Source organism: Ptychodera flava, chromosome 21 (assembly GCF_041260155.1).
Source record: "Ptychodera flava strain L36383 chromosome 21, AS_Pfla_20210202, whole genome shotgun sequence".
In the NCBI taxonomy this organism is placed as follows: Eukaryota; Metazoa; Hemichordata; class Enteropneusta; family Ptychoderidae; genus Ptychodera; species Ptychodera flava.
The window spans coordinates 36,941,135-36,956,538 of NC_091948.1; the positions used below are offsets into that span (position 1 = coordinate 36,941,135).

Consider the following 15,404-nt stretch of genomic DNA (forward strand, 5'->3'; position numbering starts at 1 on the left):
ATACCAGGCTAGTCTTCCTTTTGTGTATGTGTGGACTCCACAGATGACAAAGATATTGTTTTTAATGGTAACAACTGGCCCAAAGGCACTCGCATTCGACTGTACAAAGACAGAACACAAAATTCGGCTCTCGCTCATAATAATCGCCTGAAATCACAGGGTCACGGTTATCAATCGTATAATCGCTTCAACACACTAGGTCACTGCTATCAATCGTATAATCTTTTTAATACACAAGGACATCATCATTCGACGCTTAACTTGGATAATGCTGCTCATCGATCTTATCTACAACAACATAACCAGCTTGAGACGTCTGGTAGAGGATGTTACCAATACCCCGGGTCATGTAAATATTTTGTTATTTTCTGACATAGGGAATTTTGATAAATATCAAATGGATTTTAGTGTTTGCTCTTATAACTGTAAGGGTTTGAAATCATCTTATGGTCTTATTGACAACATTTTAAATGACAATAATTGTGATCTTTTGTTTGTCAGCGAACACTGGCTCACATCTCAGGATTGTCAGGTCTTAATATGCAGCTTATTGACAAAAACAGATGGTTACATATGAAATCTAGTATTAATCCGGAAGAACTTATGTCCGGCCGTCCTTATGGCGGTATTGGTTTCATTGCAAAAAGAGTTCCAGGTATCTCTTATAAACCAATTGCTGTTGACTCTTATAGAATATCTGGTGTTCAATTGATTGCTAGCGGACGAATTATTCTAACAATCTTTGGAGTGTATTTGCCTTATTATAATGGTCATCCTGAGCAAATCGATCTTTTGTGCGAAATATTAGATATTTTACAATCTGCAATTGATAACATGGATTTGTCGCCTATAATGGTCGTGGGTGATATGAATGCTTCATTACCCAGTGGCAGTCAGCTCAATAAAACTGGTACTGGAAACACCCATTTACAAAACATAGCTATATATTGTATGATTTTTATGCAACAATGAATTCAAGGTAGCTAACTTTAATTTTGCACAAAATGTTACATACACATATTTTAACGAGATTTCTAAATCTTATATTGATCATCTTTTCTGTTCTGGTATGGCTATGGATATCATTAGGAACTGTACTATAATGTCTGATTTGTCTTTAAATGTAAGTGATCATTTTCCGTTATGTACAACTCTTCATTTCTCTTTTAATTCTGCTTCATATGGTGGTACTGATGATAACATTGATAGAACACGCAAATATCCTGCTGTTAATTGGTCTGATGACAGAATATGTTCTGCCTATAGTAATTATGTTACTTGGGCTGCTATCTCATTACAGACTTGTAGTATTGATGTTGTTAAGAGCAGAGATGAAGCATGTAAACTTGTAGATATCATGTGTAATGACGTCGCTAATATCATGCATAATTCATGTAAGAAGGTTGTTTCTGATACTCATCAACGTTATAGAGGCCGTTTCAAGAAAAATAACTGGTGGAATAATGATTGTCATGTGACACGTAATAGGCAACGTTTTTGGTTTCGCATATGGAAATCCTGTGGCAGACTTCGTAGTGGACAAATTTATTTATGCTACAAAGCAGCAAAAAAGACATACAGGAATTCATGTAATCGAGCAATGAATAGCAAGATAAATGGCGTTTCTCGTTTGCTCAACCCACTGTATACTTGCCGTAGTTTAAGGAAATTTTGGAATTGCATTCGTAAGACAAACCACATCTCAAAATAATGATGCCAGTATTGATATTACGAAGTTCTACGATCACTACACTAGCAAATTTAGTATGACTAGTTGTGAGGCTATGTCGACTGCAAAACTTAAGGTTCGAGATAAATAATAATAATAATAATATTTTATTGCTTGCTTGTAAATATAGGATTTACATCACATTTGTGGCAATAAAAGTGTGATACAAAAACAAGTTAAAATTTTCTTCAATAAAGATAAAGTATTACAGTATAATAATAGTAGCTAATAATAAATATAACTAGGTATTTCTTTGTTTGTATAAAGTAAAAATATAATCTGCAAGTTGTTCATTAAAAGAAACTCTTGTTTTGTTAGTAGAGAAATAAGCTGATTTTCAGTATTGTCGTTTGGGAAGTTGATTTACTGAAAAAGTTCTTTCTTTGGACTTTGTATTTCTGACAGACTAATAAAAAGTGTGTTTCATCTTCAATACTGTTGGTGTTACACTGATTGCAGTATCTTTCAGTAATTGGGGTTTTTGGAACAGTGTGTCTTCCTTTTTCAATTGCTAGATCATGATTGCTAAATGCACCAGCCTAATGGATGTTAATTACCTTTTCTGACTTTGTTATATCTGAATCTATGCTCGTTACGTACATAAAGAAACTGAGATCTGGCTGTGCACCCGGAGCAGACGGTATAATGTCTGAACATTTGAAATATTCCATTAACTCTAAGGTTATTTATCATATGAGTGTAATGTATTCTATCTGTTTTAAATTTGGTATTGTTCCTTTGTCATTTACTAAAGCTTTACTAATCCCTTTGTTAAAGAAATCGACACTTGATCCTGCAGTACCAAAACATTACAGACCTTTACATTTTCTGTACATTTTCGAAAATTATTAGTTCCAGAGACCAGCTCTGGAACTGTTAGTTTTTGCTCACTTTCCTTCTTTCTTTCTTTCTTTCTTTCTCTATTTCCGGTATTACTACCATAGAACATGCTATACACAAATTTTACCTTAATTACCCAGAATGCATTGCGCACGCTTATGACGTCATTTCTCAGCTCGGACGGGTTTTACGGGCATTTCTTGTTTGTTTATTTATTTATTTTTTATCTTGCATTGCTCAACTATCATATTGCGTTCAGCTATTAACAATTCTAGCTTTCTTTTGCTTTGTTAGTCCCCACGGACACCGTCCGGGGGGACTTATAGGTTTGGTCATGTCCGTGCGTGCGTGCGTGCGTGTGTCCGTCTGTGCGTCCGTCCGTTCACGCAGATATCTCAGAGATGCCCAGGTCAATTTCTTTCAAACTTTGCACAAGGATAGTACCCTACCCCATACAGATGCACGTCGATTTGTTTCACAATGTGATCAAATTTGGCCGTGTTAGAGGACTTTTTAGTTTTCACCTCCATAGACTCCCATGTATAAGGCAGTCTCCATAGACTCACATGTATAAGGCAGTCCATAGACTCCCATTTATAAGGCAGTCCATAGACTCCCATGTATAAGGCCAAGAAAAATAAAAATTTAGTTTCTCATCGTATTCATATTGCAAAAAGGATGCAGCGACACAGTTTTTAGTCCCCACGGATGAAGTCCAGGGGGCTTATAGATGGGGTCATGTCCGTCCATGAGTCCATCCGTGAGTCCATCCGTTTACGCAGATATCTCAGATATTTTGACAAAATGTCGCGTGACCTTGGTGACCTTTGACCTCAAATATATATATATATATGTCCATAACTCGGTAACCACAATTGCTACACCCTTCATATATGGTATGATGGGACAGCTTATGACACCACATATTGTACCTCATTAATTATGCACATATCTAATTTTGAGCGAGCCAATAGAGCTAGAGGTCTGATTTTGGTATATAGGGATAACTTAGCAATACTATTTTTTTTTTCAAAATGTCACGTGACCTCGGTGACCTTTGACCTCAAATATACATATTTGTCCATAACTCAGTAACCACAAGTGCTACTACCCTTCATGTATGGTATGATGGCACAGCTTATGACGCCACATATTGTACCTCATCAATTATGCACATATCTAATTTTGAGCGAGCCAATAGAGCTAGAGGTCTGATTTTTGGTATATAGGGATAACTTAGCACTACAATTTTTTTGACAAAATGTCATGTGACCTCGGTGACCTTTGACCTCAAATATACATATTTGTCCATAACTCAGTAAACACAAGTGCTACATCCTTCATGTATGGTATGATGGGACACTCTATGACGCCACATATTGTACCTCATTAATTATGTGCTTATCTAATTTTGAGCGAGCCAATAGAGCTAGAGGTCTGATTTTTGGTATATAGGGATTACTTAGCACTACAATTTTTTTGACAAAATGTCAAGTGACCTTGGTGACCTTTGACCTCAAATATACATATTTGTCCATAACTCAGTAACCACAAGTGCTACACCCTTCATATATAGTATGATGGGACAGCTTATGACGCCACATATTGTACCTCATCAATTATGCACATATCTAATTTTGAGCGAGCAAATAGAGCTAGAGGTCTGATTTTTGGTATATACGGATAACTTAGCAATACAATTATTTTGACAAAATGTCATGTGACCTCAGTGACCTTTGACCTCAAATATACATATTTGTCCATAACTCAGTAACCACAAGTTGTACACCCTTCATATATGGTATGATGGGAGACCTTATGATGCTTCATACTGTACCTCATTAATTATGCGTATATCTAATTCTGAGCAAACCCATAGAGCTAGATGTCTGTCATACATATGCACATAGATTTGTTCTGTGATACGATCCAATAAGGCTGCCATGTGGCCATTTTATTACGATTTTTTCATGTCCTGAACTACAGCTCAGACATGTATCAAGCGAATTTATTCAAAAGTATTTTTATCACAGACCTAATGAAGAGGACTCTATCCTCTCTAAGGACCTGTAATCAAAGTACCCATTAACAAGTGGGGACTGTGTCATCAACGATGACTTGTTTTTTGTTGCTTTTTGATTTTATTTTTCTCTAAATACTCGCCGTACGTGGCGCTATACTGTTATGTCATACGCCTTCCATGTGGGGAGACCCAGGCTTGGTTTAGACCGCTGGTTTTCGCCCGAGTGCTCATGGGTTGAATGACATTAACAATGGCGATGGTTACAAACGCTTCCCTCGCATAGAGAGAGAAAAGTAGGCTTTGCGTAAGTTTATAAGCGCGGCTGAGCACATCGTGTACCTAGGCGAGGTGGATGTGCTCGAAAACGAAGATCAATGCAAGTTTTGGATTCAAAATCGGCTGTTTTCGGCGCAGAAACTGCCCGCCGTATTTCTGACGAGCCACCAGCGGCTATTTCTATATCAGTCTGCAGGGCTGTGGTGGGAGGCCGTTTAACGCCGGTGACACACAGCCCTGCCATGCAGAGCTAGGCATAGCATAGTGAACTGTCTGTCACCACACCGGCATGCATTGGCTGCACGTAAAAGCAACTCAACTTTCCAAGATCAAACGGTCAGTATCTTTTGAAAACAGCGACATAGCAATGAAAATTGTTTTAGTCAGTGCTTTTAATCAAATGAAAATGCATGTGGCCTCGGTTTTCAATTTCAACGGCCTAGGTCCGATGTTTCCTGTCGTCTGATCATCGTCGTAAACTACGTGCCTCTTTACGGCAACAACTCAGCGCTACCCGTCAAGAGATTGATATTTTGCTCAAGTGTTCACACACATGAGCATATGTCGCAGCGATGTCTGTCTGTCTGTCTGTCTGTCTGTCTGTTGGGCCGATATCTCAAAAACGGCTGATCAGATCAGAATAAAATCTGGTACATAGATTGAGTTTGCAAATGGCAAGAACTGATTAGTTTTTGGTGGGTCTGGCTTGCATACTTTTTGCTCATTTGCATAATTAACGATTTTAGAAAAAACAGACATTAAAAACAACTGCACACAATTTGATGAGATTTGCTACAAATGTTGATCACATCAAGATATATCAGCAGTTGGAAGCATTAAAGGGCCTATGACATGCCCCATACAACCAAACGTAAAGTCACTCTTTGGGTCTTGAAGTTAGCCTACGTCACTGTCTTGCATTGCGTATCGCCCCCCTTGTCCAGATAAAACGCGAGTAAAAGTTACGGGTGGGCGTGTACCCCTAACCCAACTTGTTCGACTTTTTTCGGCTTTTCGAAGTTGAGCCGACGACTTATCTTAATACGGGCAAACAGTCTTTCACACCTCCGCAATCTCATGTCCGTAAGGGTGTGAGGCAAGGGCTTCCTTTGCTCAGAACGTACACCAGGCGCGCAACGCACGAGAGAACATTGTAAGCTTAGTGTTTAGTTTGCTATAGTGACATGGTCTTTTCAGGAGATTACCAACGGTCACATGTCGCGTCCTGCCGATCGCGTAAATTAAAATGACTGAAATTAAAATGACTTGTCAGGGTATCTGATTAGGTGTACTATGATTTCGTGCCAAATATGGGAAATTTCATTGGGAAACATTTGCGAGCCAGGAAGCTTCCCGACTCTACACAATTGTGAACGGTGAAGACGGCGATTCAAGATGGCGACCCGACAATACGGCGACAAGCTTTCTTTGTTTTTCTTCATCAAAACATGTACGAAATAGGCCTAACGCATCAATTTTTGCTGGATTCGTTTGCTCTGAAAATGCATGGGAACATGGGTCGATTGCACCATTTGTCTCGTGCTCCAAGGAAATGATAGTTCTGTCAAAGGTCGACGTCCAACACAGCCCCGGTACACTCAAAGTGATAGTTTTCGGAAAGCGTAGTGAATTTCGCCCAACCAAAGTCGTTTATATAAATGACTAGCACTACGAATTCTTATTACCATACCCACAGTCCCTCATTTTGTGGAGGGACCGAGCCATACCTTTGTTTTTTGTTTATCGTCAAAGTGGTAACACGACGGAAGTGTTATATAGGGGGTCAAGTTGCAGAATTTTTGACCCTGTGTTGAGTGCGTAGTAATAGGACTGCTATCGCAATAATCGGACGTCATATTTGGAAAGTGAGTAGGGGCTAAATGTTGATAATTTGAAACTTCAAAACCCCCATTTTCATTTTCAATGAGTTTAAAAAACTGAATGTAAATATTTCGTGATAATTAGTTACGTTTAATATACGACATAACCATATTTCGACGTGTTTGGCGCTTACCTATGGGCTGTCTCTGTGTGTTGCTTTCGGCACCTTTCATCGTATGGTCTGGCTAACATTGCCGAATTTCTATAGTCCTAAATAGCTTCTACTAAGCAAACTATCAAAAACGGGACAGCAGTATCACTTCACTCAATATGAGGTCACACAACTTGTAAAACGCTATCATTACGGAGCGAAGTGAGTCCGACGAACAGAATGTGATTGCATGTCCCAAAACTGAGGTCGTCTGAAAACTGCACACTGAGTGTACTGTAGGCCTTCTGCAGCTACAACACGCAATGCGCAATGAATCGAAATACTCAGGCGCAGGATTGCTCCACATTTTATAAAATAAATTCAACCGTGAAAAGTCCAAACTAAGACTGATACTGTCTTATTTCATACAAAGAAGTGAAAAGTAATGAAAAGTAGGCTCGTCGTACTGTCAAATCTGTTCCGAGCATTCCATTGCTTTGTCCACTCGCGCTTTGTCATTCCGAGTCAGAATCTGACTCTGATTTGGAACCACTTGTCCAGGATGGCTGGGGTTACCTATTTGTCTTTAAGCTAATTCCCCTCCAAATCACTTTCTGAATTCTGGTCAACACTGTCCTCGCTGGAAGCAACTTGATAAGTCCCTGCAGCTGGACCGCCGGTGTGGCTTCCTTGCCAGTGTTTACTGGGTGTCTGTGAGCACTGTTTATATAGCTGACTTTGTTTGTGGTCTAATTTATACAAAGACCGCTAAATACACTTTCGTGACAATAGCGTTGTACAAATTCTACCTGTTGGTCAATATCAAATACCGCTGCCTGGCTCGGGTGCGAAGAGACCCCCTGATCACCAAGCAAGAAAAGGGAGTCAAATTTCGCCCTTCGCGCACATCTTTCTGAACTGACACAATATGCAATCCATAGACATGTTCCCTAGCTGAGTTTTTGAAGGGAAAAAATAAAAACTTTGGAAATCATGTCATAGGCCCTTTAAGGGGTGATATGAAAGAAAGTTGATAATTTGCATATTTAATGAACTTTCCTAATCAGGGATATATATCTGATTTGACTGGATCAAAATTGACCAAACTTGGCATGTATATTGAAGATACTATGATTTAATTTTATTGAAAGTCGTTAAGCATTTTAACTTCATCCAATTTCCAATTTGCATATTTAATGAACTTTGCTAATTAGGGATATATATTTGCATTGACTGGACCATTGTTGATGAAACTTGCTACATATATTGAAGCTACTATGATACAATATTCTTGAAAGTCATTAAGCATTTTTACTTCAGCCAATTCCGAATTTGCTAATTAGGGATATATATCTGAATTGACTGGACCAAAGTTGATGAAAATTGCTATACACATTAAAGATACTATGATACAGCATTATTGAAAGTCATTAGGCAATTTTTCTTCAGCCAATTCCTAATTTGCATTTTCAATGATCTTTCCTCTGAGATTCACTTGATCAAAGTTGGCAAAACATGCTATGTACATTGATGATTATACCAGGTTAAAACAATATCGAAAGTCATTTCACATTTTCATGTCAGCTAATTTATAATTTGCATATCTAATGAGCTTTCAAAGTTCAGCATATATGGCTTGAAGGACTTGGCCAAAGGTAATTACACTTGCTATATAAAGTGGTGATACAATGACAGCAGTCAAAGAACTTTAATATTTTCATTTCAGCTAATTACATATTTGTATACTTCATGACCTTTTAGAATTAATCATTGGTGAATATTGTTCATTATGTTGATCATAATACTTTCAATGAAGTAGCAAACATGTGGCAAAGGTTCAAATTTACACATAACTGCAATATATAATGAAACACGTGAGCATTTTCAGTTCATATCTGGTTGCGTAGGTCAGCGGAGCGGAAAATTATTGCTCTGGCTCGCGAGAATGTCGTCTGATATACATTTCCGTGTGTTGTCGCCCCCGTATGTATCTGTTGCGTTTTTACCCTAAATGTAGGTATTTGTAATCTGTGTACTGTAATTCCCCGGACTGCCTTGCTTTTTTAGTTGTATTCTGTTGTTTACTGCTATCAGCCCTAACTATAGATACATGGTTGCATATATTAAAATCCAAAGCACTCTTTCATTCTGCACCTATCTTTGTCACACATTCTCTTGTTTCTTCCACTGCTCTGGTCTCTGGAACTTCGCTTTTGCTTGCAAATGCTTTCTAGTTGAACTTTATATTCTCGATGTTTCCGGTCAACATGAATTTAGTGATTTACAGTTTGGTTTTGTTACTGGTAGAGGAACTGCCACTGCTGCAGCCTTAGCAAATGATGTAATTTCATACTGTAACAAACGAGGATCGACAGTTAATACTTGCTCTCTAGATGCAGAGGGAGCCTTTGATGCTGTACCTCATGATGTTTTATTTTATAAAGCAATGGATGTACTTCCTAATCATTGCTGGAAGATTTTAGTGTATTGGTATAGGCATCTAATCTACAAATTAAGTGGCGTTCTAGTTTGAGTGAACCAGTTGTTGTGTCTGTAGGTACCCGTCAAGGAGGGTTATCGTCTCCTTTTCTTTTTAATTTGTTTTATCAGGTTTTAGTGGATGAATTGTCGTCATGTGTTGGAGGTATCAGGATTAATAATTTGTCTTTTAATGTTTTTTTTATGCTGACGACTTATTGTTAGCTAGCCTTTCTGTTACTGGTCTTCAAAATATGATCGAGATTGCAAACAAATATATTACAAATCATGGCGTGTGTTTCAATCCTAAAAAGACAAGCTGTGTTATTTTCGGTAAGTGTTCACTTACACCGCATCCATATTGGTCACTGAGTGGTGTAAGACTGGATGAATGTGAAAGTGTGAACTATTTAGGTGTTACACTTTCATCGTCTAATCCTAATGAACACATCAGAAATAGAATAAATGCATGTAGGAAAGCTTTCTATGGACTTCAAGGCGCTGGATTCAGTAATGGCCATATTGACTGTAATGTACTCGCTTATGTATGGAATGCTGCCATAAGACCAGTTTTATTGTATGGTATTAACTGTGTACACATGTCTAAATCATCAATTAGTGAGGCCAAAAAAATCCATTCAAAATTACTAAAAGCTGAGTTTGGCATTCACAAATATTGTAGAAGTACTTCTTTCCTGAAAGCAATTAATGTTATGAAAATTGATACGTCACTTGAAATCAGTTCTCTTGATTTGATGAAATCCATCTATAGTAATAAATCTCGTGCACGTTGTTTTTACCTGCATCTTTTGAATATGTATTTATGTGGTAGATTGCAGGGTCATACTGATTTAGTATCCTGTGTTAATAGACTTTGTGTCAGAAATGGTATATCACTTTTGCAGTATATTTTTGACAAGCGATATTCTCAATTGATCCTTAAAAATATGAAGACATGTTCAAGGCTAGATGAGCTGACTGACAGCATTCGCCAGTTGTTGCTTGCAAAAGATTTACACAGTCGTCATCTTCTTAATATGTTATTAAGACCATTTTAAACTTCGGATTTTTTTTGTCTTGTACAGAGTGTTTTCATTTAATACCTGATTTTTAAATTATTATTGTATTAGTTTTTGTATTTCTCTTCTTTTGAAGGCTTTATAATAAAATAATAATAATAATAATAATAATAATAATAATAATAATAATAATATGAGGACTCAAAAATTTGCCTAGTTGATGTATTTTGTCAGACTCTCTTAATCATGACTAATGTTTACGATATTTTCATGTCAGACACATTTTGATTAAGGGAGAAATACCTGCTGCTATGTTGTTTGTTTACATTGACAAGCACACCGAGGATCAACGCAAAAAAGGGTCCGTTGCCCCAAAATTGATGACATATACGCAGGTTGTTGTGACGTAGAACGACCAGAGAATAAATCCCGTATTTTTTGTTTGGAGATGACAAACTTGGCTTGTGCATGTGATAAAGAAATTTATTGATTCAAATTTACTGTTGATAACAAGACTCTTCCCTTAAAGGTATGGAAATCGATCCCAGGGCCTAGGAGTGGTACATGTAAAACAGTGTGTATCTTTGCGTCAGAGGCAGAATAAACGATGAGTGTATCTATTTATCCAGGAAATCTGAATCCCAACTGCTATGTTTGTACACACATAGAGCCAGTCGACGTTAGGGACACAAAAAACAACACGAGGAACAAACAGACAGGGGTTTTGAACAAAATGTAGCTGGTACTTCACCGATGTCTGTAACTCCATACATGAAAATATTCGTAGCTTGACGCACTTTGAACATAGCTCATAACAAAGGACAATGGAAAGCCCATGGAACTACGTGTACAACTATAAGAGCCACTCATGTAGTTTGTGAACAGTGAAGATTTTTCCGATCAACAACTTTGACAGATGGTGGACTGACCTTTCCTGCCGCAATTGTTATCTCCCTCGATTCAGCACAAAATTTTGGTATTGACTGTTGATGCGGTGTTTACTGTTGTTACATGGTGGTAAATCCTAGTCGTATTTACGACTGCTGCGTAAACAGTCACTGAATAAATTTTGCACGCATTTACGAGCATTGGATATTTTTACCGTTTTTAATCAAAAACCGTCCGTATACGTGTATGACAGTGACAAAAAAAACACAAGGAATCTGGCGTATATTGTTACTGAATTACTTTGACCAAAAAAAAAATCACCCAAATGCCGAACGGTGATCATACAGAACTCTGTAGGTTTCAGGACTAAACTACCCCAAACCGACCGGATCTCAGTCAACTGTGCCGGGCTCGACGTCTACTCGATCAGCGTCAACTCAAACTTTCACTCCAGACAACTTTACCCCACAAACTGGGAATATACTAAATTTACCTTGAAAAAAATTCAAACTGTGTATCGTATTGAAAAAATCTTACCGGGGCCACAGAACAAATTAAAAAACCAACAAATCTCAACAGAAACAGTGGAATGATCATTAGTGTGCAAGGTCGCTGTATTATATGTCAGGGTAAAAAAAATCTAGTTTTGAAATTTCTGGATGGTACAAAAGGCGGGGCAGAATTAGACAAGATTACGACCAATGTGTTACCGCCGATGGTACATAACGTTCTGTTGATAGCAGGTAGTTCGGTGTCCAGTGAGAACACTATTCCCAATATACCATGGCTGTTGATTTGAGCTGCCTCCGATCGAAAATTTTCTATACAAAGACATGATATCAATAATTTTGCGAGATTATAAGTACCCGCTGTCTTCTCGCCAAATAGCTGCGATCAAGATCATTATGATAGAAGCAATTGACCGCCGAACACCTGCTTGCTGTTCTTATACACAACGTGTAAAAAATGATTATTCCTGCTGAGAAATACGACAGCAAATATTGCAACGTGAATTTCTTACTATTTTCCTCGCATCTGTGTCTATTTTAACACGGTCACTGGACCATTTCTGACGATTTTTACAAACAAAGAATCAGCTCACACTCATCGTGGGAACACATTGCAAAGACGTTCAAAAATGTTCATCACATCAAAGATTACCGTAATCCCCGTTTCAAAGATGTAGGAAATGTATAATGTGTTGTTCATCTTGAAAAATCCTTCCAAAAGAGATCTATCGTAAAATATCGTACTGCAGGTCAACATACACATCACCCATTCATAGGCCTAGAGGTACACAGATCAATAAACAAACAGGGAGAGGCAATCTTGAAACCATGACATAGTCCATTTGTGTCTGAACTCGATCATCTGAGACTTGTGTTCAGTAACCGTTGGTCAAGTATTTTGCTCAGTTGTAAGAATCGTTTATTCATTGTTGACATCATAATCGATCGGATGTACACAACAAATGTCTGATCGTTTTGCACCTTTGCGCGTCCCCTCGTGATTGGCAGCTGTTTGAATGCTTTCATCTATTGTTTGTTGGACGCTTTGAACACGGCATCGAAGCAGTTTTGGCATCAAAAATCAACTTCAAATGGAAAAAATGAGAGAATTTCGCCAACAAGGTGATGCCATAAGTATTCACAAAACGTAATTTGTTGGAACAATGCTTTAATTTATACCATGGTTGTTGAAAGCTCCAGATTTTCGGGAGCATTTGTTGACGCTGTTATCATGTGCCACTCATGTTGGATTATGAATGCCCAGGGGGTATTTATAGGCTCCCCTTGCCTTTAAGTATAGAAAATTTACAGTCATAAACTGCATGTTTTTATCCCATAACTTTGATCCGTCAAACACTTAAACTGGATGTAACATCAACACTGTAAGCTCCTGCATAACGATATAAAAGTTTTTGATGGTGTACCTCCATGAACTCAATTGGGTAAATTTACTAGGTTGTTACCAAAAGGTCTGTACTGATGAATGACAGATTTTTAGCCTCAATGTCAATAAAACTAGCCAATATGGCTAAAGGGGCTGCTTGGCAGAGATGTAGTCCAATATGAACTGAAAATGCTCATGTGTTTCAGTATATATTGCAGTTATCTGTAAATTTAAACTTTAGCCACATGTTTGCAACTTCAGTGAAAGTGTCAACATCATGAACAATATTACCACAGGTTAATTCCTAAGGTTAGAAATATACAAATATGTTATTAGCTGAAATAAAAATACTGAATTTATTTGTTAGGCTGAACTTGTTTACACCAGCGTATCCAGTGTATAGACTGTTAGAAAAGCATAATACAAAAACCTTCTAGATTCTTGATGTTCTTTGTAAGAAAACATTTAAAGTACATAAAAAAGAGCTACACATAGAAATCTGGTCATTAGATGATACTACTTTATATCTGGAGAACAAGATTTTAGTACATAAAGAACAAGATGGTGTACGCAAGGAAAATTTGCAAAGGAACTTACAAAACTTAGGTTTGAAACGATCTTGTCTGCAGAACAGAATTTTTTTCTTCATATGTAGACATTTAGGGCCACTTTTGTTCATGTTTCCTGAATTCAAATTTGGTAACATTTTAATGTACTTTTCATTCAATATTTTCAAGCATAGTGGAGGCAGAGGGACTCCAGATAGTTCATCAACATCTGCAGCTCTTACAACTCCAGAAAATAGAATGCTTATCAAACGGATGTTAATTAAATGTGCAGATATTTCCAACCCTGCAAGGCCACTCAATCTGTGCATAGAATGGGCAAACAGAATAGCTCAGGAATACTGCAGCCAGGTAGGTACAATAATTTCATTAAGTTTTACTGTTGAGTTTTTACATTTTTTCAGGATGATGCATGTTTTATTAATGTGTTTATTTTAACATCTAATCATATGAATTTTTGGACGAATTAATTCAACCTTACCTGACCAGTGGTCCGACAACTTTAACACTCTAATATGAATTATATGACAGTCAAAGTAGTTCTCTTTCTGATTACAGAAAATCATGCATCCATGCAAAAAATATAAAGTATGCGCCAAGTTGATGTGTAGATTGAGGTGGGCATGGACCACAGTTACAAGTACTTGCATTTTGTAACTTGGATTATCCATTGAGTTCAATGCTAAAACTAGAGCCTTATACATTATTGAATGTGAAGCAGTGTGAATATATCACCATTAAAAAAATTTCAACCTACGAATAAAATATTCTAGAACAATAGGGACTTTTAAACAAGTTTGATCATTTTATGCATACGGTACAAATTGATGGTCAACTTTGACATGAATAAGAAAGTCGAACAGTCAATTGATTGGTTGGAGGTTTATCTCTCACTGTTAGTGATTGCAGTAATGGAAGTCTGTGTATGTTGTTGCTAACATATATCTTTTGTGTTATTTATTTCATATTTTTCACTGATGATTTCATACTGGATGAAAGAAGGTTGAAGGACTGAAAATTGCGACCATAAATTTTGAATTAAATCTAAATTTTTGACTGATCATGCTGCTCAGTAACTATATATAACAATATTGCTCTAACACGATGTTGGACAGAATGCTGCAACAGTTCATGTTTTGCTCTATTTTTTGTTCTATCTTTAACTCCCATTTGTCCACAATGAATGGGGAGTGATACTTATAGGTTGGAAAAAAGTCTGTCTGTATGTATGTATGTATGTATGTATGTATGTTTGCCTGTTGGTCCACTCACATAATGTGTGAACCGCTGGGTCTATCATGTTGGTATTTGGTATGTAGATACATGGCTTCTAGATGAGAAATCTGTTTAGATGAGTTTGATTGCTTCAAAAACATGCAAATGAGCCCCAAAAAACACTGAAAATGGTAAAAGCTAAAAACTCAGGAACTGCTTATCGGATTTCTTTGATAATTGGCATACAGGTACCTTGTGCATGTGGTGGTATAAGTCAGACATATCAATAATGTGATGAAAACTGCAATTGCAAATTTTTAATGATTTTTTGTTAACATAATGACCAAAGGTCATCATGTTATTGTGATGGGTTAAGTTGGTGTCGGACAGTGAAAATTTTCCATAAACGACAAAAAGTCAAAAACCACTGAATACACTGCGTTTATATTTTGTACAGATATTCAGATTGTGTTCAAAGTTCCGATTCTTAAAAATGGAGGTTAAA

General features: G+C 37.3%; 1 protein-coding gene across 6 annotated transcripts in view; it reads left to right on the forward strand.

The window, feature by feature from the left end:
* LOC139122144 (high affinity cAMP-specific and IBMX-insensitive 3',5'-cyclic phosphodiesterase 8B-like) overlaps positions 1–15,404 on the forward strand; it is a 455,871-nt gene that overhangs the window by 424,597 nt on the left and 15,870 nt on the right. For 5 of the 6 annotated variants that reach the window (XM_070687562.1, XM_070687561.1, XM_070687563.1 and 2 more), the window contains one exon: positions 13,856–14,035. In XM_070687562.1, coding sequence (XP_070543663.1) covers positions 13,856–14,035 — 180 coding nt within the window. Of the gene's footprint in view, positions 1–13,855; positions 14,036–15,404 lie in introns of those variants that run through there. The other variant, XM_070687564.1, reaches the window with a different exon arrangement.